This window comes from Larus michahellis, chromosome 3 (assembly GCF_964199755.1).
Source record: "Larus michahellis chromosome 3, bLarMic1.1, whole genome shotgun sequence".
NCBI lineage: Eukaryota > Metazoa > Chordata > Aves > Charadriiformes > Laridae > Larus > Larus michahellis.
Window position 1 is genome coordinate 131,415,517 of NC_133898.1, and position 25,623 is coordinate 131,441,139.

General features: G+C 48.8%; 1 protein-coding gene across 6 annotated transcripts in view; it reads left to right on the forward strand.

Annotated features, from left to right (window-relative positions):
* ASXL2 (ASXL transcriptional regulator 2) overlaps positions 1-25,623 on the forward strand; it is a 126,829-nt gene that overhangs the window by 25,212 nt on the left and 75,994 nt on the right. For 5 of the 6 annotated variants that reach the window (XM_074582232.1, XM_074582233.1, XM_074582236.1 and 2 more), the window contains one exon: positions 7,283-7,365. In XM_074582232.1, the coding sequence (XP_074438333.1) occupies positions 7,283-7,365 (83 nt within the window). Of the gene's footprint in view, positions 1-7,282; positions 7,375-25,623 lie in introns of all 6 variants that reach the window. The other variant, XM_074582234.1, reaches the window with a different exon arrangement.

Consider the following 25,623-nt stretch of genomic DNA (forward strand, 5'->3'; position numbering starts at 1 on the left):
CTATTTTATGGGCTAGGAATAGTGAATGTGAGCACCCTTTCCTGCAGGTATGCCTCACGTGTCAAAGTTAGATAGCCATTCAGATCAAAACCCATACAACTTTGAATCTGTACTTCTCTTCCTGACCATAACTTGCTATATTTTGTTAGGCTTGCAACTTCATGAGCTAGTTTTTCCATTATTTTGAGAAGAAGAAGGACAATGGTAAGCTTTTTGAATATTTTTCCCCTCCTGCGTGCTTCTGCAACCTTCTCTCTCTCCTTCCCATGTTTCCCGTTACCGTAAGTGAAAGTCTGAAATCCCTTCTTGCTGTGTAGCAGGTTGGGTTACATGGATCACTACTTCCATAGGTACTTTCTGAAGGCTGTTTCTATCATTTTAAGAGTGTCTGTATTATTTAATCAAATTAATCTATCACAATAATGTCTTAACAGTAGTCCATAACAGATGGCTAAGGAAAATTCTTAAAAAGGGCCAGTGTTGAATGATTCTTGGTTTGTTTTATTTTCCTCAAAATATTCTCCCAGTTTTCTGTGAGTGAAGTTCCTAAACCGAAGGTGTTGACTTTGTATTCATGGCTTCTGCAAGTTTCCCTTCCTCGCCGTGCATTGGTTCGCACTCACAGTAGCCTGTGGAAGGTTGTTCAGGGCTTGGCTTGGGAAATACCTCCGGTGGATTTAACCTGGTCAGCTAGAAAGCGCGGGGAACATAAAATTATGTGGTGATACTTTAACCTCAGTCCTTCAGCGACTAAATCAGCTTCTTTTGGTCACTTGAGGAAGATCTATATCATAGAATCGCAGCATAATTGAGGTTGAAAGGGACCTCTGGAGACTGTCTAGTCCAACCCCTCTGCTAACAGTGGGCTTCCTAGGACATTGGCCAGTCCAAGGGTGGACACTACCGCTACCCTAGGCAGCCTTGTCCAGTGTTTGACCACTGTCAGAATAACAATTAAAAAAAACCAAAAACCAAACAACAACCCAACAGAAAAACCCCAAGCACGACCACACTCAACCTGTGCCCGTTACCTCCTGTCCTTCCAGTGCACACCACTGAAGAGTCTGGCTTGGTTTTTGTTACGGCCTCCTGTCAGGTGCTTATACACAATGATAAGATGCCCCTGGGCCTTGTCTTCTCCAGGGTAAACAATCCCAACTCTCAGCCCCCCTCATATAAAAGATGCTCCAGACCCTTAAAATGATCTTTGTGGCCATTTGCTGGACTTTCTCCAGTCCGTCTGTCTTGAATTGGGGAGCCCAGGGCTGGACACAGCACTTCAGATACTGTCTCACCAGTGCTGAGCGGAGGAGAAGGGTCACCTCTGTCAACCTGCTGTCAGCGTCCTGCAGCCCAGGGTGCCGGTGGCCCATTCTGCCTCAAGGGTACACTGCTGGCTCATGGTCAACGAGGGGTTGTTCCTCTCCGGTTGCAGGACTTGGCATTTCCCTGTGCACTTGAGAGGAGGTTCCGTCTGCCTGTTTCTCCAGCCTGTCAAGGTCCCTCTCAACAGGCGCAACCATCTTCTGCGTCAGCTGTTCCTCCTGGTTTTGTGCTGTTTGGGAACTTGTTGAGGGTGTGCTTTGTGCTGTCGTCTGGTCACTAATGGAAAACAATCTTAGACCCAGTACAACCCCGATGTTTTGAAGGTTTTGTTGCTACTTATTGCCAAATAGCAGATAATCATTTCTATAGAGACTATTTAAAAAATCTTTCCTCAGTAGAGATGGCCAGTCTTGTTTGGTTTTGCTAAGCAAAGTGACACCTTAGAAGTCTTAAGCTACATTGTTAGCAGTGTTAATTTCGTGCAGTTTGTCTTTAGTGGTGTATTGTGGGTGGGGAGAGGGGCAAAGTAAAGTTTCTCATCCATCTGTTGCCCATCTGGGTCAAGAGTCAATGAAAGGTCTAGATGTTGGGAGGTCAGTCTTCTCTCCCAGCAGACAGGCAGCCTTTTTGGCTACTTGTGTGTTCCAGAGTAGGTGTCTTTGATGTACTTTAGGTCTTGAGGAACAGAATTTGCATTGTTCTGAAGTCAGCATTAATGGTTAACCTGGAGTTACAAACACTTTTCTTGTGCGTTTGAGAACAGGCCATCCCGTATCGATCTGTTTGTGCAGTACCCAGCCTTGGGCACTACATTAGTGGCTCTAGCAAAATGCCGCAGTCTATACTTAGAAGCCACCTGAGAGTTATGTCCTCAGATGAATATTTTTCTACATCCAGACCAATAGAAAATAAATTGGAGTTTGCACTGTGATCTGGCAGGTAAAAACTGTCATCTTCCAAGGATGCTGATGGATAAGGATTTCTAAGGCATCTCTGAGAGGAATGTCAGATGAATTAAGTCAATAAAATCTGTGTTGGATGCATGGTGCCGTTCTGTAGTTACCCCTGCAAAGCTACAGGCTTCCTCTGCAAGACCAACAACACGTGATTCCCAGTTGCCTTTTGATAATTCTGTTGGTGTGTTCTTTGCTCTTCCAGGCTTTCTGTTCAGAAACAGCACGTTCAAGCTGGGGAGGGAAAACAAGCAGCCCAAATGGCACCGTTAGCTTGCTTCAAGGGTGCTTGCAGTGGTGTCACCCCTTGAATCACTCATCTTTCATTCAGTGCTGCATTCGTTATAGCCTCGTGTTACTTGTGTATTATCGAAGATGGATAACTGTAGGCAAGAAGAAAAAATCATGTGCGTTTCCTTACTACTGGGGCACCTCTAATCAGTTTTATTTCTAATCCATCTTCTTACTCCTCTATCTTGTGTGCTTTGGTTGTATTCTCAAAGAAAGTTCACCTTGACACAAGGACCATCAAGCTGAACTAGCAAAAAAAGTCTGGTACTCGTAGCAGACCACTTCACTTCGTTGGTTGGCACAACGCTGGTGGTGACACCACAGGGTGTCGGTGCCTGCACCAGCTGAATGCCCCTGTGTGAAAAGCCTTGTTCCAGATGCCATGCAGGAGGTCCAAGGCTGCAGGGAGTGCCTGGTGCTCCTCCTGGAGGCCAGGGTTGGAGATTATGGCAGCTTCACCAGTGGAGCATGGGCTCTGCTTCAGTTTCTGGGTGAACCACCTGTGGGAGGAGGTGAGCAGACAAGGGAGGACAAGTGGGAGATTAAGTGGTGATTTGCAGAGATGCTGCAGGGCAGCAGCCCAAGCCCCACACTGCTCAGGAGATGATAAAAAAGCTGCATTCCAGGGTCAGGGGCAGCGTTGAAGATGGGAGCGTTGGTTACTTTCAGCAGCAAAAAGACTTCCTCTGCCTGCAGATGTTTGGATGGAGAACAAATACAGAGTTCTGGCAGCACAAGAGGAGCACTCTGTTCTGACAGACTGGCAAATCTGGGGCTGGTTGTGCCTGGAGCAAGCTCGCTGTCTTGGGAAGTTTGCCTGCTAAGAGGTTGGATCCAGGATGTTGTGGAGAGGTTGGCAGAGTTCTGGTTTGTGGACTACTACCCCTAATCCTACGTGTTTACGGGCACCTGTAGGATCAAGGGATAATTTGGCTGGAAGAGACCTCAGGAGGCTGTAGTCCAGTCTTCTGCTCAAAGAAGGGTCAGCTTAAGGTCAGACCACGTTGCCTGGGGCTTTATCCAGTCAGGTCTTGATGAAAACCTCCAAGGGTGGAAATAGCACAACCTATTCCATTTCTTGACTGGCCTCATCATGAAGATGTTACTCCTTATACTCACTTGGCATCTCTCTTGTTTCAGCTTTTACCCAGTGTCTCTTATCCTTCCACCACGCACCGCAGTGAAGAGTCTGGCTCCATTTTTATAGCCTTCTCATAGGTACGGGAAGGCTGTTATCATGTCTTACCCTCAGCCTTTTTTTTTCTTTCAGCTCTCTTCAGCGTCCAGGCAGAAGAAGTCCTCTATCCCATAGCTTTGACTTACAGGGGAAATGACCTAGGCCCCTTGAGCATTTTGGGGGGCCTACTTCTAAAACTCCCCTGCCTTTATCCCTCTCCCCACAGTTTATCAGCATTGTCCCTATGTTAGAAAAGGAAAAAGATCTCCTGCAGGAGACCTTGAGCAGATCAAAGGTCGTCACCAGGCCTTTGGGAGCAAGCGTGAGAGATCTGGGGGCCCAGGTGGTCTCCTAGATCCTGCTGGTGAATGGGAGAGCCTTGGGCAGGAAGATGTTCACTGAGCAGCAGTTTCTGCCTGCACAGTGAGTGCTTATAGGCAGGTTGGTTGTTTTTATGATCAGGGGACTCTAAGGAATGAGAACTGATGGTGGGAGGTAGGATCCATCTGATGAAGAAGGGCAAGGACATCTTTGCCAATGTGGTTGCTGACAGCGTGGGGGTGCTTTAGACTGTTGTGGAGACTGAATCCAGGAGACAAATGTAGGATGAAGGGAGGCACCTGGGGGGTCTCTGGCAAGGAAGCTTCTTCCACTTCTCCAGAGAAACTCTTGTCACCTCCCCAGGACACCCATGGGCCAGTCTGAAAGGCTTGTTTGGAATGGGACATAGGGGATCGAGGTCTGCATGCAGTTTTGATATGAATAATTTAGTTCCTTCTTGATCAGCTCTTATTACATGCAGAGCCACAAAGTTGGTGAGATTAAACTCATGGAGGGATGGATGATGGGAGTGGTTTGTGTGGAAGGAGAGATGGAAAATGAAGGATTTGCCTTCCGTGCTAAAAAGCAGCTTTAGGAATGCGCAGAGCTGTGCTGTAGAACTGGTGATGACTCAATTGCAAGCTTTTCAGTCAAGTCTAGAGGGGAGAGTGACAAAGAGGACACCATGGTGGGTGTTTGCTGCAGGCCAGCTCATCAGGAAGAGGACGTGGGTGAACCCTCTTTAGACAGCTGGAAAAAGCCTTGTGAATGGAGGGTTGGTTCTGGCTCTGCCCTGGAATCTGCTGGAAGCAGGTGCTTCCAGAAGGTGATGCAGGGCACAACCAGTCTTGGAGACCTCTGGAATTGCTTGAGGATAACTTGTTGAGCCAGATGCTGGACTAACTGGCTGGAGGAGATCTAGCAGAGTGAAGAGAGCTGATGGGGGAATATGAAGAGTGGTGCACTAGTGGCAGCTTTGGTTTCAGTGACTGTGAAATGAGAGTTTAGGATATTGTGGGAAATGAAGAAGAGAGTAGAAGGATAAAAATGCCTGGCCAGGAGAGCTGCTTGATCTTCAAGAGCAACTCTCTAAAAGCTCAGGAGTGGTCCATCACGATTTGCAGGAAGCCAGGCAGGTGTGGCAGGAGGCCAAGCTGATCATCTTGCTGAGCTCAACTTCTGGAAAACGTCCTGAGGAAAGAAGACGTGGGAACAGGTTACCTGGGAGAAATACTTAGAAGCATCCTGTGGGCATGCAGGGATATAATTAGAAAAGCTTTTCTTCTGTTCTGCTCTTAATGAGGAGATTCTCTGGTCGAACGCAGTATTAGCTTTGCATTGTGGTTCTGCCTAGTGAAAAATTAATGAAATGTGGTTGTTGCCACTCTAGGTATGAGTGAGATGGGACTTGCCAAGAGTGCGTCTGCGTAGTGAAAGTCAAGAGGAGAACGCAGTGCCCAAGAAAAAAAACACACATAAAATCGTGAGAAACGGCAAATGCCTTAAAGGTCCTTGTTAGTGGAATCATCGCACTACTTCATTTTCCTCCTGATTTGTTTTGCTAGCGCAGTGAAAAGGCTGACACCACAGTGGGAACTGAGATAGCCTTGGCCCTTCTTGCCCTCCGTGGGGTTCAGCACACTGTGCAGAACAAGCTTTCAGGATTTGTACCAAGTTAATGGTATAGAAGTATACTGACTCTTTGGCAACGCGGAGTGAACGTGAGTTGGGAGCTGATATAAATCTGTAAACTGCCTGACTTAAAGCACTCTTCAACCACCTTCATTTGGTATCCCTTTGCTGCGGCCATCCTTACTTACAGCTAGAAATGAGGTGGAATGAGTCACTGAGGCTGGTCCTAGAGTAAGGGTAAAAAAAAAAAAAAAAATCCGACCTAAATCTGGTTTAAACTCCCTTTTATACACGTTACTCAGCTACTCCAGAAGTCCCTGAAGGCGGAACGCTGCTGTGCTGGTGTCAGTGCTGTGCCTCCGTGTGTCTCCCTGCAGTCCGCAGCCTTGGCAAAAGCCAGGTACCAGCTTCGGGAACGAAGTGGCCGTGGAAGTCAGGCTTTAACGTCACTTAAGAGAGACTTTCAGGTGCCGTTAGGTAGGGCTTGCAAAGCTAAAGCTGGCGCTAACGGTGGGTCTTTGTTCGGAGCAGAGGGATGCTGCAGTCCAACGGGTCTTTCCAAAGTCCCTCCCAGAGAGAGCTGTGGGTCCGCGGCCGTCAGGGTAACCTGGGTCTTCCTGGAGGGAGTAAGGTGGGGCTTTAGGAGAAGCCATGTATTCCGCAGAGCTGCAGAACAGAGAAACTAAAACGGGTCATTTCCTTCTGCAAAGTCACTTGTAGGTTTCTATGCTTGACATACTGAGGGTTTGTTTTCTGGCTAAAGATGGAAGGCAGCGCTCAAGGGTTGATGTGCTGGGCATGGGTCACAGGCGGATGATTAGGGAGGAAATGAGGCATTTCCTGCCCAGCCCCCCAGCACGAATAGTGCTTAAAATATCCAAATGACGCGTAGTCACTGGCAGCTTCCTTCAGAAGCCTTCAGCAACTCTCTGGCTGCGGTTGTGGAGTAGACTTTTGCATCTTAGCCCTCTTGGAAGGGAAGCGAGCGATGGTTGGCACTTGCTGCGCAGTGTGGGCTGGGGAAGGGCCCCGAGTGTTTTTGACAATTTAACACTTTTCATAGACCATAGTTATGAACTTTAAGCCTGAATTGCGTTCAAACAGATTTTTTTAAACAACCCTGGCAGTATTAAACACCAGACCTCCTTAAACTTCTTTAATACTTAGAACCAAACTGATCAGTAGTTGTTTCAACTCTGCAAACGTTAAGGATTTGGGTTTTGGAAGTTTTGTATCTGAGGTACCTCAGCAGTTCCTGCAGCGTTCCCAAGTGACGCTGATGGTTGTGAAGCCACCCTGTTGCTGTGGAGCATTTCATTCTCCCGAAGAAGTGATACCTAGGGGCAGTGCTTTTGAAATGAAGCTTGGGAATTGCGCTGAAGTCAGCCCTTCAGCCCGTCTCCCGGAGTCTCTTTGCATTCTTCAGGTGGAAGGGGTGGTGGTGAGATGAGAAGGCCAGTAGTTCCTCCTCGCCTGTATCCTTGGAGATGTCCAAACCATTTAATGTAGCTTTCTGTGCAGTTGAACATTAAAGTGAAAATGCAAATGAGTAACTTCCTCTCAATCTCCTTCTGCTTGCCAGGTCCTGGAGAAATACCCTAATACACCTATGAGCCATAAAGAGATCCTTCAGGTTATCCAGAAGGAAGGACTGAAAGAAATCAGGTGAGTTAAGTACCCGTACCAGTAAAACACATTCATACTTTGGTTCCAATTTAGTTTAGTTTACTGTTAACCCCTATCTCATGAGTATTTTGGGGACTGAAATGATAAATACCTGCAAACGGGACCTAGAGCCCAGTTCTGCAGACCAGCTCTCGAGCCACCAGTACTTTTCACCAGGGAAACTAGATGGGGTCACACGTGATTTCCAGGTACGAGCTGTGTGCCATGGCTGCAGCTCTGGTCTAAGGTAAGCTAGAGCTCATCAGGTAGTTCCGACTCCGAGTTCTGAAGTAAACTTAACTACTATTTATTGCACCTTTAAAAAAAAACAAAACAAAAAAATCTCCAGTCAGTTTAATAGAAATGACCTAAACCAAAACTTAAAGCTGTTCGGGAAGCAAAAAAGCAGCCTCACGTACAAATCCTTATTTTGAAAACTTTATGCCTCATGCTGTTTTCTTAGTGTTGTCTGGAGTAGTGTGCGGTTGCGCTTTAGCCGTCTCCCTGTCCCCCTGGGGAGCAGAGGGAGCGTTTGGTGTGCTGGGCGAAGGAGGGCACCGACTCCCTGATTCTCGTCTGCTTTAGAAAACCAGAGCAACTTGGGAACTGCTGTTCCCGTAGCTCAGTTCTTGAGCTGTGTGTTTCCCAGAGGTGGACAGGTCTATTTGAGGTAGGGAACAGCTCTCCATATGAAGCAGCAAGTACTTTTATGTCTCTTTTCTAAGAGCAAAGAAAAGGCAGGGAGAGGGGAGATAGTTGGATGTGCCAGTTCATCTGTGTGGAATGAAATAACTGTCCTAAATTTGCCTTAATTATGTTCTCCACTCCGTTTTGCCAGTTTAATAACAGCAATCCATCTGCTTTGACGGAAATAGTCAAGGGCCCAAGTGCAGAAATTCTGCTATTGATAACAAAATCTTTCACCCAAGTTGTGGACAGCACAGCAGTGGTTTGCTTTTGGGGAAAGGCAATTTATCTAAAAGGAAGGAAACCAAATAGCCTCATTTATACTCTTAGGGAGGTGACAAAAGTGGCACTTAGTCCCTGCCCTGAGGATGCACTTTGCCTTGGGGCAGTACTATGGTCTGACAGCCCTAGGGCAGGTTCAGTATTGTGTTAAATGCTGTTAATCTGTCAAGGCCATATCCACAAGCAGCAACCGCCTTTGTCAGCACCTTGTGAGCTCCTCAGGGTAGAAATGCAGCCGTCTGTGCTGGTGGGCTCGCCGATGGCAAGGCACAAGTCCAGCAAGTGTCCGGGCCCTTAGACGCGGGGAACCCTTTTAGCCATTACGAGTGCTCTTTTGGGGGCAGAGCCTTAGGCAGGAGCTCACATGTGGTGTGAAAGATCCAGTCTCTGGCTGGTCAGGCCAGGTTTTGGACTGAACAGCCAAAAAAAAAAAAAGCAGAACAGAAATCCATGGTGCCATGTAGTCCTTCTCAACCTCAAGTTCTCATTTTAGAGCTGGTGTGGGGGTTTAGCCTGAGCTGGTAGTAAGTTGTTTTCCTCTCTAAAAGAGCTGCGGCTGAGCATCAGGACAGCGCAGGCTCCTCAGTACCTTAAATCCCAAAAGGCGTTGGTGGGAGCAGTCAGGTGTGAAACTCAGGTTCTCGAGTTCAGCTGCCCACCCTCCTGACTTAGCTGCATTTGTGTGCTGTGGAGCGGTCTTCACCCTTAAATGTCAGATAGATGTAACAGAGCTTTAGATGAGTTAAGGCCTAAAAGGTTGTCAGTTCTTAGCAATTTGATTCCAGTCAGTGCCAGTAACATGTTTGTGGCTGGACTGGGCTTCTCGTAAGTCACGGCCTGTGATAAGATGGCCTTAACACAAGTCAGCATTTATTAGAGAAAAAATCATGTTAGAGAAGGTATAAAAGCTGTCAAACGAGCATTTTGAGCTCACCAGATTGAGTCCTCTTCTGTGGAGGTTCTGGCAGGAAACCACCGTCTGACGGATTACGGCCGTTCCCCTGTACTCGGTTGCCTTGAGGCAGCAGGTGGCTGCCAGGCTCTCGCTGGTGTCGAGGTTTGCAGGCAGGGCACAGGCTTTTCTTTTAGCGTGTGTATCAAGGTGTTTGAGTTCTGAATTGTTTCTCAGTGTAGTTTGCTTTTGATAACCAACATCGTGATTTATTTTTTTTTGGTAGTAAACTCTTTACACAAACCACATAATCTTTCAACTCTCAATTTTGACTGCAGTGCTTTTTTTTAATTCAGCATCTATTGCCTCACATCCTTAGATATAGAATCATAGAACCATAGGGTTGGCAGGGCCCTCTGGAGATCATCCCGTCCAACCCCCGGCCAGAGCAGGGTCACCCAGAGCAGGTGGCACAGGAACGCGTCCAGGCGGGGTTGGAATGTCTCCAGAGACGGAGACTCCCCCACCTCTCTGGGCAGCCTGTGCCAGGGCTCTGCCACCCTCACAGCAAAGAAGTTCCTCCTCATGTTTAGGTGGAACTTCCCATGGTCAAGTTTGTGCCCATTACCCCTTGTCCTGTCCCCGGGCACCACTGAGAAGAGCCTGGCCCCATCCTCCTGACACCCACCCTTTCAGTATTTACAAGTGTTGATATCTAACTTCTTTTTAATCTCTGATTTCCAGATAGAGAATAGTTTTAGAAGAAGCGACAGATGACTTTCCTGAGGATGTGCTGAGACAAGGCAGAGAAAACAGGGAGCCCAGCCAGTGTCCAGAATGGTTTTTGTGTTTGGCCGTGCAGCCGGTCCACCTCCCTCGTGCTCTGATGACCCCTGGCGTGTGCTGCCCTTGGCCAGCTGCTTGGCAGGAGGCTTGAGGGCATGTTGAAAGGGTCGAGGGGACTCGCTGGTGGTGTTGTAGAGCATTTGGAATTGCAGGGAAGAAGGATGACAGTTGAGATGAGAGTGGAAAAACCAGCAACAGCGATTTCTGCTATCTGCAGGAGAATTTGACTATTTTTTGGACAAGGCTAGGCCTTTCCATAAGATGGTTTTTGTAGCAATACAGAGACCTGGGGTGACACTGGCTGATTATCTTACCCGTATGTATAATTTTATCCGAGTAATTTTAACCGTGAGATTTTTAGAGGTCAGACCAGTGCTCTGAGATGTCAGTCTTGGAGACCTAAGGCATCCTGAAGCTAGAACTATACTTTTCGCGTGATCTGTCATCTTAATTTTCTCAATTTGCCTGTTTTGGCAGGCTGCCCCCATCCTGTGAGATCCTTTCCTACCTACAGGTCACTGCGTGCAAACTGTGGAAATAAAATACACATGGATAAACACTCAAATTAGCAGCATAACTGTATCTGGCTCCATGGTTTGTCCGGTGTCCTGTGTTGCCTTCTCTCTGATGGCAACTCGCATGGGGAGGTCTGAGCGTGTTGTAACACTTAATCTTTCAAATGAGGCTTTGACGGTGCATGGAGTAACGATGCTAACCCAAGCAACACCAGCTGTGAGAGGTCCCTGAACTTGAATGCATGGGATGGATGGGCACCAAGAGCTAGCAACAGAGAACAACATTTTTTTGACGATAACTAGCTTTTTAAATCAAAACTATTAATTTGTAACTGGATTTCTCTAATCTCCTTGGGTGTGTTAAAATCAGTGTAAGAGTATCTGAAGAGTTACCATCTTTGAAAGATATCTTGCATAGCCTTTTCTCTTGATAGCCATGAATGTTCTCTTTTTCTTGGATTTTATAGGGGACACTGTAAAATACCAGCTTGTGAACCTCTGCCCAAACACGCTAACTTTTTTGCCCAAATACTAATTAAATACATCTAAACGCTACCTCAGTCTCGGTGAAAATGACAACAGACGTGGTGCTCTGGTTACTTTTATTTCAAGCATTTATGGAATTTCTAACATAAACCAAAACAAACTCTTAAACCGCTTTGGGAGGAGGGGAAAAAAAAAAGTATAGAAGCCAAAGTCCCCTTTTCACTAGTCGTGTTTGGAGTAGGGATAAGTGTCTCGTGAACAGTCTGGTTTCAAGTTTTAGCTGCCCTTCAGGCAGTGGCTAATTTATCTTTTTCATTGGCAAGTTGGTCCTTCCAAATTCCTTGCAAGATGCTCGGAGCATCCCGGAGGAGGTGACTTGCTTCCCGACAAGGAGATGGTTACGTGAAGGGGGCTGACGCTGCCAGCGCTGTAATTTTAGACTTCCATAAGGCTTCTTAACCGGTTTCCTGTATTTCTCCCCTCTAGCTAGCTGAAGCTCAGAAGCCTGCTGTATTTCTGTGGTTAGCTTGCCCTCTGAGCCTGGTAATATGAAGAGTCTGTCTTCCTGAGCCATGAGAACTCCAGTGATACCGATTGCCCTTGTCTGGAAAGAAAACGCGGGGCTTTGGGCTTCCGCGTAGCTCAGAGCGGCGGCACGTTTGTGCATTCTGAAATGAGGATCTTGCCTGAGTGGGGAAAAATCTCTCTGCTTAGTCACGCTCCTGCAGGAGGACAGAGGATGAACTTAAAAGGCAAACAGTGTCCCGTTGACTTGTCTGAGAAACACGAGCAGAGGTCAGGCTGGAGCCTGGCCTAGGTGATGCTGTCTGAAGGAAGAGGGAAGCTGCTCACTGCTCCAGGGTGTTCTTGCAGCTCAGGTTGGGTTAAGGACCAACAAAGCGATCTCTCCTCGCTCTTGGCAGGCAGCTTTGCCACTGCAGTATTCCCCAGCTGCTCTTCAGCACTTTGATTTCCCTGTCTGGCGTTTGGGGAGCTAAGTTGCGTGTTCCTCCATGCCGTGATTCTCGGAGCAGTTGTTCCTTCAACACTTCACCAGCTTGACACTAGGAAATTCATCCCCCAACGTAACTCCCCTCCAAAACATAACAAACCCAGCATCCCCCAGGTAGGGATAAAAGGGGGGAGGGTCGGGGGGCTTTCAAAAGGATGCGGGGTTCTTTAATTCTTTTGGAAAGGATAAAGTTGATACTGGATCCCCCTGATGCTGGGTGTGAGGACAGATTATCTCTTGCAATGAGGTCCCTCTCCCTGATGAAAGCTCGCTCTATCAAGACAGCTTTCTTTTTTTTCTTCTTTGTAAAAGCTGTTCTTTAAAGCCACGATGGGTGTACAATAAAAGGCTCTCCCAGGGGGAAAAAAAAATCTCATTTAGGTGAAAAGAATTAGATGATAGCCAGTGAAAAATATATTTTCCTATCTTAAAAAAAAATAAATAGGAAAATGGGGAAACTGAACCCATCCAACAATGGAAGAGATGAGCATCCTGCATCTGGCAGAGAGCAGACAAGGCTCTTGCGCTACAAAACTCAGCGTGAAGATTTGCTGGTCTGAGTCTGCTGTGAGAGTTCGAGCCGAGGGTTTGAGCCTACTAATGTTGTTTTACCTCCCAAAAAGCAGGTCTTGCGAAAACTCATTTCCTCTGTAGATTCTCCAGTTCTTCAGTATTTTCGCAAGTCCAGAGAACATTAAGTGTAGGCTGAATCCTTCAGCAAACTCCAGAATGGCTCTGGACACTTGTATTTGCTTTCAAGGAATGAAGCATTTTCATCAGCTCAGTCAGGTTCTGGTCATGACCTCACAGCAGAAGAACATATATAGGCCATTGTCCACCTTTTGGACATACTTGACTAATACAAAGGATTGTCTTGGTAGGATATTTATAATCCGTTTGCTAATTTCTTGTGGAGTCAGCTTGTGCAGAGTTTTGCCTTCATCCCTGATTTCTGTAGCCAACATGCTAAAGAGACAACTTCTTGCTATGTGGTCTGCTTGCTGCCTGCTTTTAACGAATTTTCTGTGCCTTGGCAACTTGAAATTGTCTCTGTATTGCAGACGATATATTTTTACCGAGGAGTTAGCTATTCCACAGAACTCAAATTTTGATGAAGGAAACGAGCACGGGTCAGAGCAGCCTTCACGGTGTCACTCTTAAAATGGCTTCAGGCCACTTGACGTGCTGATGAGCTCAGCTTTAGTCTTTCCTCAGCGTCCTCTCATCATCTGAGCTGCTGGCTGAAAAAGGACCCAGGAGGGGAAGGTTCCTGAGGTGTTGATGGGCCACGCTGCAGGCTTGAGTTTTCCGCTCGCTTGTGCTGCCTCCTGCGTCCTCGCCACGGCAGGGAGCTGGGAAATAATGTGCTGAAGTGCAAAAGCTAATTTAAAGCTTATTTTCCTGCCACTGCTGTGTAGGGAGCCAGGCGGGAGCCAGGTGGAGGAGATGGGAAGAGTTTGGGTGGGAGGACCTGCCAGAAGTGCTTCAGGATGGCCTCCAGCAAAGCATCCTCCAGAGGACACTTGTGTTCCCACAGCGTCTGCTGACCTTGGCTAACCACGTAGCTGCTCGAATACAAATTACGCACGCCAGTACATGTTTTTTTTCTACTGGCAAAGACTGTAATATACAGCATCTTCATGTCGTATGAGCAGGCTTTTCTGTGCATGCCTTGCGTTGACCAGCCAGCGCTCAAAACAGGAGGTGTTTGGAGACGTGAGCAGGAAGCTCTACACTGGGACTTGTCCTCAAGGGAATGCAGGGAAAAATCCACCAGGCAGCTCCTTCCAGTTTATACCACCCATGCCCGTTTAGCCTTCCCTAAAGGCTTCTGTTTGCCTCTGAGGACAAGGCGAAATATTTTGGTGACAGCAGCTGACACCTAGGTGTCATGGCCCCTCACCTCCCGGTGCTGCAGGAGCCTGTCGGGAGGGGATGCTGGAAGTTGTCGTCCTTGGTTTGGTTGCAGTGTTAATTTATTCGGGTAAAGCTTTTCACAACTTCCTAAAATAATGTGTGTGATCAGATTTACCTGGTGGTAGCTGTGGCGTCACACAGGGAGGAGGTCAGGTAACACAGTGTTTGCCAAAAACCCACTTTTCGGTGTAGGCTGGTCTAGAGTATTTGAAACTCCTCGTTGTTTGGCAAACACCAGGGAGGGTTGTGTGACCTCCACTTCTGGAGGTATTTAGGATTGGACTGATCAAAGCCCTGAGGTGCCTGATGTAGCTGCTCCTGCTTTGAGCTGGAGGTTGGCCTGGTGACCTCCAGAGGTTCCTCCCCATCTAAATGACTCCAGGTCATGGTTCCCAGCCTCATGTTCCTTAGCAAAGTGGCTTCAGCACCTCTTGTAAGGTTGTGAGTTGCTGCAATACCTCGAAGCCTTAATAGACTTACCTGTGGACAGGGAGTAGAGTTAAAAGGGCTGCTTCTGGCGCGTGCCGCTGGGGTGCGGTATGTCAAACAGGTCCTACTCCGAGAGCACAAAACACCTTTGGTTTTCCCAACTCTTGGGGAGTGAAGTTGCAAATTATGAGCTGGCTTGGAAGGTGCTGTAGCTAGTTGAAGCCATCAGCTGACAAACATTTCAGTTACTTTACACATTCTTTAATCCACAGCTGCTTTAAATGTAACCTTCAAATGAGCTGCAGGAGCTGGAACACCTTCAGTTTGTGTCTTATGGAGTTGATGATGCTGAGTGTGTTGGGGGTGGATAGGACAGGGGCATCCACGCTTCTATTTAAGAACTGCCAGGGTTAGGTCACCTCAGATCTCGGCTCTTTCTAGTTAGATTGTCTTGGTTCCACTGGAAGATGGGAATGAAAATGTCAATGAAGTTGTTACTAACCTCTTGGTGTTGTCACGTGCAGGACGTCTTACTCACAGATGGGGTTCTGGGGCTCTTTCCTGATGTTTTGCTGATGGGAAAGGGGCATTTGTTGGAAGCAGGTGCCTTAGGGCCAGCCTCACAGATAATGCATATCTTAATTGCTCTGTTAATTACTGTAAGCCTTCAGGAGAAGAGGCTGGCAGCAGAAGAGGCCAACAAATGCTGGTGCAGTAAATTCTTTTCCCTTTAGTCAGCTGAAAGTTGGATTTGACTTTTTCTGGAGAAAATAGAACAGTTATCAGCTTAACAGTTTTAATAGAAGACCACCAGAACATGGTATTCTCTTTGAGACCTTCATGATGTCTTTATGTCTAGAGTGGAATTTGTGTGTGAAGTCTCTGGTGTAAAGTACGAGTTAAAGCTGGTTTTGGTCAAACGGCTGTGAAGTGTTAGTCACAGTGACAGTTACAGATTAACATTTCACGAGGTTAGCGGTATGTTTGGCGAGTGTCCAGAAGGGACACTCAGGACTGTCCTGTTAAGGAGTTTCTACTCTGAACCAGGCAGGGGTTCCCCACCAGGGCTTTTTCTGAAGCAAGGAAAAACTGGAAGTGCCCGGAGTACTGTGTCTGGCTTTGGAGTCCTCGGCACAGGAGAGACACGGAGCTGTTGGAGCGGGGCCAGAGGAGGCCCCGGAGATGCTGGGAGGGCTGGAGCCCCTCTGCTGGGAGGACAGGCTGAGAGAGCTGGGGGGGTTCAGCCTGGAGAAGAGAAGGCTCCGCGGAGACCTTCTAGCCCCTGCCAGTCCCTCAAGGGGCTCCAGGAAAGCTGGGGAGGGACTCTGGAGCAGGGAGGGGAGCCATGGGACGAGGGGGAAGGGTTTTACACTGGAAGAGGGGAGATTTGGATGAGCTATTGGGAAGAAATTCTTTGGTGTGAGGGGGGTGAGCCCCTGGCCCAGGTTGCCCAGAGAAGCTGTGGCTGCCCCATCCCTGGAGGGGTTCAAGGCCAGGTTGGCCGGGGCTTGGAGCAACCTGGGCTGGTGGGAGGTGTCCCTGCCCAGGGCAGGGGGTGCCACTGGGTGGCCTTTAAGGTCCCTTCCCACCCAAACCAGTCTGTGATTCTGCCCCTTGAGCACCACCAGCTCCAGGCCACCTTGTCTTCGGGTTCTGTATCACAAGCCTTTGCCTGCAGATAGTGCCCGTACCTCACGGGGAGCCTGGTTTGTGCCTGGAGACCACCGAAGGAGAAGCTGAGCTTCTTGCAGGACACCGTGGGCCTTCTTTGCTTCCTTAGCATTGACTCAGCTGAAAGTTGAAGTAGCCTCATGTTTCTGTACCGCTCGGTGTCTGTACAAAGGCATGGAGATAGGTTCAGTGGATGCCATAAATAATACATGCAGGGGAAAACGTTGGTTTGAGAAAATTATAGTTACCATTGGGAGTGTTAAATGCATTTGTTGTATGTAGGAGAAACTGAGTAGGTGCCTCTTCCCATATCCCTTATATAAAGGTATCGAATCTATAACTAACAAAATATTCCTCTTCTCTAATCCCGAGACTGCAGTACTAGCAGTTCTTGCTCTCTCCTGGAAAAAAAATTACACACTGGTTTTCATCACGTGAAAGAATATATTAGCTGTTGCAAGGAGAACGTGGGGTGCAGTCAGCACTGCAGGAATCTACAGGTTGACTCTGTTCTAAAAAACTCTAGAGCTGAGGTCTCAAAAAATACCTAGATCTAGGATTTATCTTCAGTATGAGCTGGCTTTTGGTTCTGTAGCAGAAATACAAAGGGAGGGAACCCAAAAACTTTGCAAGTTTTAACTCTGTGCCCCCAAAGCTTCAAAGGAAGGTACTTCTATCTGGATTCCTTCTTTCAAATCAGAAAATGCCGACTCCTGTGTAGTCCCCCAGGGATGCGAACAGCACGTCAACGAGCATCTTCTCTGTGGGCGCTGCGGAGCTGGTCAAGTGCTGGCAACCTGGAGGTGTTGCTTGCACCTGTATCCGTGTCTAGAAGTCAGACGACTTCTCCAAGGGGTTTTACTCTCATCCAGGGCTCAGCGTACGGTGTCAGAGTCTGCTGATGTCCCCGCAGGTCAGATTCAGTTGTCAGGATAGACCAGACGGGTAATTAGAGCTGGAAGTAAAGCCCAGCTTCAGCGTGTGCCCAGGAGCTTTGTGGTGTCCTCCAGGCTGCTGATCACCCGCAGGTACCACCTGGGCCCTCGCACACTGTGGTCCCACTGCGGCTCCATCGGAACCCGCGGTCTTCGTCAGCTGCACTCGTGGCGTTTTCAGCTCTCACAAATTCCCAGGAACTTTGAGTGCTGTGAGGGTGTGAAAGAACAAGAGCAGTAAACCCCTGTAGCGCTGCCTGGCTGCGTGGGAGGTTTCCAGAGGGTCCACCTGCCTTCTCTAAAAGTTCATTAACTGGTGAAGGTTGAAACGAAGGCATCTGGGAGGTGCCTGGGGTTGGCAGCTTCTCTGCAAATAGACTGCAAAAATCTGACAGGTCTATGTCTTCCTCCCCCGTGTTTGATATAACCTGGGCTTCGTTTTACTGCAGATCTGCCCGAAACGTTTTCAGTTTGGTTCTGGTGGATGGGGGGGAGGGTTCATATTAATGGTTAGACAATTGTCTTGCTCAAGTTTTTAAAGGGGTATTTCTCTCCTTTTTTTGGGTTGCACTCCAACTCCAGAAGGTAAGAACCACTGCTGATTGTTCTAAAGCTACTCTCCTCTATTAACGCAAGCTGCAAAAGCCTTAATTAAGAGCAACCGCTTGTTTCACGCAGACTTAAGTAATGGTAGTATAGCTAGCGTTAGTGCTTCTCTTGCCTCAGTCTGCCTTTCCTGCATGCTGTTTGCATTGGCGCGTCCCTGCGATGCAAACCCCGCATCCCCGGCTCGGTGGCGGCGGTGGAAGAGGCTGCCGGCATGCGCTGCTCCGCGTCGCGCCGCTCACCCCGCTCTGCCCCAGCCCCCGCTCGGGGGGTGCCGCGCTTGCATGATGTGGGGTTTGTGCATCCTTTTTGTTCTTGGGGGGGGGGGGGGGGCATTCGGCACTGCATATTGGGTGAAGTGAAATTTAACACCTAAAATGAGCTGCTTTTTCTAAATCAAAAATTTGTTTAACAAGCTTGAAGTTGGTGTAGTGGTGTCTGCTTACAGTATCTCTCTGCTCTGACACTTCCATAGATCTGTTTTTTTAAAACCACCATATTTTAATACACTAATAAACGAAAAGCTATGTGTGTGAACGTCTGATTCAAGTGGAGAGTGGGGAAGAAGGGGATGCTCAAAAAAACAAAATGGGAAAACCCCTCACCCTTGAACCCGGTTGAGTTCATTTGGGCCTTTTTATCTGGTTCCATCAGCGTGCGGTGGCCTCGGGAAATGAAGACACTCGCCGGTGGATGCACTTTGTATTAAGCTTCTGTTTAGAGCAGAAGGCGATAATTAACTCATCTCTGGTGTCGAGGTTGCTGGGTGCTTCCCTGGTGTGGAACCAGGGCATTCCAAGCGGTGTTTGTGCCCAGCAGCAGGAGATGCCCCTCTGTCTGCGCAACGCCCCCCCCAGCCCTGGGGGGGTGTCCTGCTCTGCTGGGGGCTCTGTGCTGTGGAGACATCCCGTGAAGTCTGCTAACCAAATTAAAAATGGAGCTCTAATATAATGTCACCTTTTGATAGCCGAATACACCTTGTGTGGTGCTCTGAGGGCAGGGGGTTTCAGTTCAAATACTGCACGACGGAAGAACGTCCCTGCAGGGTTCTATCCGTTTGTGACCCAACAGAAGTGGTGGGGTCGGGCTTTGTTTCCAGCGCAGAGCAAGTCGTCTGGGTCGCCAGGCTGCTGGGAAGGGTGCTGCGCTGGGACTGGAGGCGTGGGGAGAAACGCTCCGTCCACCTCCGTCCTCCCCGTCCAGGGGCAGCTGCTGGGGGGAGAGTCCCGGCCCTAACCCCCTGTGCCTCTCCCTGCTTGCCTTTGAGTTTAATTTTTTTAAAATGCCGTGATTTAAGGATGGCTTAAACTTGGCAATTCTCAGAAGGAGAATTCAGTACGTACGTGTCTGAAACGTCAGGTAGCTTAGAGAAATTCTTGGAGGGGCGAGAGCTCAGAGTATGTATTTCTTGTGCCATTGACTGGCCTTACGACTACTGCTTAACTGCAGAAGTTGCTGTTACGCTGCTATAGCCCTTCAGGAATCGAACAAAATAGGTAAAGAACGTGCCTGTTCTGCAGGCAGAGGGACTGTCACTTGCTCTTCATCACTTTGAGATCAGTTTTCTGATCTATTAATGAGATGGAAGTGGAAGCATGAAAACTTTTAACTTTCAAAATAGAATATTTAGAAGTAACCAAACCCCCTTGTTTAGTCAAGAATGTAAAAAAAGTATAGTTTATGTAGCAGTCATAGGTTTGTAAGTATAAACAGGTTTTTAGGCTCCAGTAAATCTGTTAAATTGGCTGTTTTAGAAGGGAATAACTACCAAAACACCATTTTCAGCGGCGAGCAGCGCTGCTGAGCGTGACAATGGCAGCGGAACCGTGGGGAACTGAGTTTGTAACCAAAATAAGCCGCTTCACGGGCGCTCCAGAATGCTGCGCGGGGGCAAGGGTTGAAATGGTTCAGTCAGAGGCTCGTAAAGTACCGCATTTGGCTGACAAAATAAGTGTATTTAGACCCTGCTGTCAAAGGTGCCGAGCAGCTAAAAAGTCAGTGCCTGCTCCGATAATACCAGGGTCGAAGAGCGTGTATTTCTCAGGGTCTGCTCTGGGTGTCGCCTGGCGGGTACTGACGGGTGCTCGCTGCTGCGGACCTCTCCTGCACGGCATCTGCAAGTGGACGTGTTCTCGATGCTGTGCTCGAAAGCCTGTGTCAGCACTTAACGACTCCTGCTTTTGACAGCAGCGGCTTTGGATGGGGGGATGCGGTACTCCCGGGTTGTTCTCAAGGTGAAACACACGTGAGTGAGGGTGCTGCTTAAGCTATGGGGAAGGAAAATGATTCGAAACTTCAGACAGCGAACAGATGGGCGTTTCCCGCTTTTCCTGAAGAAGATCCTAGCTCTGGGCATGAGAGCGGGGATTATGACCCTTGCACTGGCACCACCAGTCCCCTTTATGCTACGTTTGCTGCCCGGATTTTGGCAGATTTACAGAAAGGCCGTGCTATTTTTAGCTTTTGAGAAGCAAAAACTAGGAAGTTTCAGCGTGCGCTTGTAACGCCATGGAAACCAAATGAATCCTGGCAAATGTTATAGTTACCTTTGCGTCTTCTAAACTGTTGCAAATAGATTTTTATTTTTTTTTTTTATACTCTAATGCAAGCTCGTTTCAATGAGCGAAGCCTGTGTGCATCAGCTGCATTTGGCAGCCTAATGAACTGGGTTCTGACCTGAACCATTCCAGGAGGCGTTACTCCGGCTGGGATGCGAACCAGTATAAACAAAGGGCCCTTTTTCTTGATTTTTCCCAAGGGTGCCGTTTGTTTGTGGGCTGGCACTGAGCACTGGGTAGTTGATAAAGGTGAGCATCCCATTTATTATCACGGTAGTTAAAACAAGTTTGCTTTTGTGCTGTAGCTGTCAGCTGATGTGCCGTTCCCTGTTGGAATAAAAAAGTTTAAATACTAAACTGCTCTGAGTGCATAAATGAAAATACAACTAAAAATCATGTGCACTCGCAGAAGGACAAACACAGCTCGTGTATGCACCTAAAATGTAAAATTCTGAAAGACACTTGGCTAGAAGAAGCCGCAGCACGCTGCTGCCGTCAGAGCCTGAACGCCTTAGCCCCGGTTTGTCCCCCAGCTGTATTCTTGCAGTCACGGTGAGCTGCAGTAGGGCTGCTTCTGCTGGAGTTTTGGTCAAAAACGACTTAGAAGCATTAGATGAGATACCAGTAACCTTCTGGAGGTGGCAGATGTCTGAGCTAATGATTTTTTCTGTCAGGAATTTGGCCTGTTTTCATCAGGAAAGTGCTTTTGTTGCCAGGAAAGTGGCCCGATGAAGCAGAAGCGCGTTACCGAGGTGAACCAGTGAAATTCCTGAATACATTTGAGAAGGGCTCGCGTTACTTGGTGGCTGGATAAAGTTACAACCTCTTGATTGTGCGTGTAGTCCGTTTGCAGTGCAGAGGTGAGATTCAGGGTGCAACGGCAGATCGAGGTCCCTTTGGTGTTGGCAGAACCCGAGTCACAGGGGAGCGGGGTCTGGAGGACTTAGGTGTTGCTCTTGCCCCGCTGAACAAAGCGGGAGCTGGAAGCTTCTCCCCAGCTCACCGGCGGCGGGGGCACCGCCAGCACGACCCGGCTCCAGCTGCAGCTTTCCCTCGGCAGAGAGCGAGCTGGGAACCCCCCACTGGAACTCTGCTGAATCAGCTGTAAAAATACAGGGTGCGACATAACGTTTTAATAAAACCTCGCGTCTGACTCTGTCTACAGTAGCTGGTTCTTGGGGCAAACCCCAGCAGTTCGGTAAAATCCGAAGCGTGCCCTGTCTAGATGAAGCATCTTCATTCAAGTGCGTTAGTTTATGTAAAAAACTTCTAGCCATAAAACTGAGTTTGGAGTTGTATCTACTGGTTATCCCAGATAAAAACATCACAAACTGAATTAGTAGAAGAAAATAAGAAAATACAATTTTGATTTGGAAGCCTTCCCTTGTTTCCAAAAACAAACCACCCCCCCAAGACCTGCACCCTTCATGTAGGATGGAGGGAAGCCCTGGAGGCGCTGAGGGGGCTGTTCAGTCTCTGTGCTTTTAGTGGTCATTTGCACCAAATTCCCAACTTCTGGCCAAATATTTTGACCTTGCATTTAACTGAGAGCGAGATCCCTTTGCTGCCCACGGCCTCTCAGTAGCGGTTAATACTGGGTGAAAACAGGGCCGTCTGCGAGAACAGGGGAATGTGGAAATTTAACACATTTGAAAAAGTAATAGTTGGTCTTGGCTCGTTTTGGAAGACTCTTAAATAATTCAAGGAAAACAGCCCTGGGGGGGTGAAGCGGCCTCTGAGCGTTAGCTGTGGGAAGGCGGTGCAGGGGAGCTGGTAGGAGGGACAGTATTTGTTTAGGTCCCTTTGGGAGAATTTGATGTTAATGGACTGGGGTGTCCCGGTACAACCGCAGAGCTCCCACCGATGTCTGAGTCTTCCTCCCTCCCCCATCGCTGTGCGCGTGGTGCCTGTCCACGCTGCAGTGAGCTGGGAGCCAGTTTGCTGTAGGTAACTGGTGGAACAGGCGCCTGCGGCAAGACTGTCCTCAAAAGCAGTGGGGTGGTTCCTGCCTCTAAAACTGAGAAGGTTTGTGCTTCTGCATCTCAAACCCTTCATCTTCATGCGAGAAGCACAGCTTGAGCGTGCTTAGAGCCCACTGATGACCACGATCACAAAGTTGGAGAACATTCCAGTTCAGAAGCTTCAGAAGTCAAGTTCAGGGCTTGAGCTCCAACAGATCTGATACAGCTTCCCCAAAGGGGCCGTGGAGGAGCGCAGCAGTTGCAAACTGGCCATGGCGTAGTCTTGCTGAGCTCCGCTTCATCTTCTCTGAAGGATGAATCCTGTTTTGAGAGCTCCAGAAGGGCTGGTCCCTTAGGAACCGCCTCCGTAGAGCTGGTGCTCAGCAGTGTGGGAGGCTGACGGTGGCTCTGCATGCGGAGCAGTGTGGAATTGGGTGGGAAGGAAGGGGTTGAAGTGGAACAGTGGGTAGCGATGAATCTGGAGTGGGCAGCAACTGGCCTTTCGCTTCACCTGCTTCCTGAACTGCTGGTTTTGAGGTGGAATGACAGGAACTGTCGGACGCGGCCGATGGTCCGCTGTGTGTTCCTGGCAAACGGAGATGGCCTTCATTATTTAAAAAAAAAAAAAGCAGCGATAAAATAAATGGTGTAATAACATCTGGTTCCTAAGGCTGTTTTTAGCAGCTGTTGCATTTAAAATAACAAAAGGTAGGCTGGGTGCAAAACACAGGTAGCTGGAAAACGAATTAAGTGAGTAATGGGGGATTCTGGGCAAAGCGCAGCACGGAACAAGGGAAGGGGGAGATCTTTCCAGTCCAACAAGAACAAGTTTCATCGCCGAGAATAACCGTAACCGCAGTCTCTCCGCCCGTTTATTTGTTAGCGAGCCGAGAGCTGCGGGCCAGGGGCTGGAGTAGCGCAGCAACAGCTTTTATTGAAGAGAAATGCCCAGGGTGCTTTCCCGAGGGATGCAGGTCCTGTCCAGCCCCGTGGCTGCGGCTTCATCCGAGTCCTGGGGTGAGACTCTCACTTGCTTTCAGATATCTTCTTGGGGATCCTTGTTTTTTGTTTTTTTTCATTTCGGAGGTTTGTGTGTCAAACCAGGGTCTTGATCAGTCGCTCACAGAGGCAGAAAGGATGTAAGGCGATGTGAAGACCACACATGTTAAACCCAAATCAATAACACCCACACTCCCCCTTTTTCTTTTTTAAAATTCAGTGGGACTTGTCCACTGATTTTTAGCTTCTAAAATTTTCCCAGTAAGCTTTATGAAAGGCTGGAACAGCATTAACGTTTGTGCCAGCTTTCTTAGAAGAGCCTAGAGAGGAAGACACCTAACTACAGATGGATAAACACGAGAAAAAAAGAAAGCAAAACTAGCGGGTCAGCTGTTAACAATGGAGCGGGTTCAGTAGGAGCCATGGAGATGCCAGACCGGTATGGCTTTTGTAAAGACAGGTCCTGCCCAGGCTTCATTCCTTGGTGAGCTTCCAAAGCGCAGCTCTGCCAAGGCCTTTGTGAAATGCTTGGCTTAACGTTGATGTTCTGCTCTCATACAGTTTTTAAAAAGAATGTGCTCCACAAGCTAAAGGTCAGGTACGTGGCAGAGCTTCCTCCTGCCCCTGCGCTGCCTGCACAGGAACGCTTCGGTGCCTCCAGTGCTATTCAGCGCACGATTAGTGATCTGGAAAGCAGCATAAACCGATAATTTTCTAGGTGCAGTGACAGGGGGGATGACGATGAACTGGTGGGAGGAGGACAGGTGTATCCTTTATACTGCCAGGTACAGCTGGGCCTGTATAAAATATGCTCGTGTGCAGTTCGTGCATAGTGCTCGCCTGCAGAAATCCCACCCAGGAGCGAGGAGGAGAAGAGGGGAAGGGCGTACCCTGGGGAGCAGTGCCTTTGGAAAGGATTTGGGGTTGCTGTAGGAAATCACACTGAATCGTAGCTCCAGGGAGACCCCGTGACTTTCTGGAGAAGAGGATTAGCCTCGTGAAGTGAACGCGTGGCCGTGGTGAAGCTGGCCTGAGAAGAGTGGCTTCCAGTTGTGGTGTTCACGTTTGCGGGAGCTGCCGCAGCACTGAGGAACGTGGACGGAAAAGCCATGGGAGCAGCAGGGAGCGATGAAGCTGAGAGCTGGTTTCGGTGGGGTCAGGCAAGGAGGTGATGAGGAGAGGTTGTCTACAGCATACAAATGTATTTAGCAGGAGCTTTTATTCAGCAGTAGGGATTCTGGCTGGATTCTCAACCTAGGTATGCCGAGCCTGAAGACAGGCACGAACTCTCGGCAGGGATCAAAGCGAGGTGCTGACGTTACTGGTTTCTCGGTCGTATCATGGTTGCCTGTCTCTCCAAAAGACATCTGTTAGCCAGAGGAGTCGCTGGGTCAGTGTACGAGTACCTGAATGACACTGAGTTTTGCCACGTAAGAACCAGAAGGGGAGGAGTGGGTGGTCCCTGGCACCCCTGAGCCTCAGCTGCTTCCTCCGGCGCCGCTGGCTTTTGCTTGAGCATCAGGCTGAGCCGTCTGCCAAGGCGGTCAGGTGAGCGCTGGGCTGGGATTTAGAAAATACCTTCCTCATCACCATTTTCACTAGTATTTGTTAACAAATGTCGCTGGCAAAAACTCGTAAAGCACAAGATCCCGCAGAGCAGGGATGCTGTACAGGCTGTTTTCTGTCCCTTTGTGTGGAATAACGTAGGTTTGAAGGAGATCATCTGCTCTGACTGTGGGCTGCAACCCCACGGGGATCTCTGCTGGTGGGGGACGACTGCATGCCCCTGCCCAGGCTCATGCCCGAGCCCTGGGGTGTCCCAGCCCGACCAGAGCTCCCCCAGAACTCCGAGGACTTCTCCAAGCCCGTTTCTCAACCGGAGGAGCGAGCAGCCCGCAGGATCCCGCTCTGCAGTGCTGCGGGCAGGGGGACCGGGACGGTGCCCTGCCGGCTCCCCACCAGCAGCAGTCCCTCCGATGGGGACCGGGGTCTCGCTGTACGCTTGTGTAATGGTCAGCAGAGCTGGGAGCGGGTCTAGCGACATAAATACTAGCCCTCCTCTGGTAATGGGATTTCTCCTGTGGTTCCGGAGCCGCCCTGTCTGGCTGGCGTTCCTTATAGGGTCTCCAGCCTGTTAGCTCAGCCGCGCTGGGGCGGAGGGGACCAGACCTGCTTCAGGACGTTGGCTTCTCCTCGTACCAGGCATCAGAAGTTCAGCTGAACGGTTTTGCTGCTCTCGGGCAGAACTTGGAGCGCGTGTGCCCTGCCGGCAGCGCCAGAGGGCTGGGCTCCTCCTCGCCTTTACTTCCCTTCCCTCCCAGGGTTGTTTCACTGCTGTTGATGGGACTTGTTTGAACGTTCATAGAAAAATTTAGTACAGACAAACAGCTGCATCTCCTGCTCGGGGATTTCAGTCAATCAGTCGCAAATTTAGGTTTTTTGTCAATTTGATGGTTCTGGTT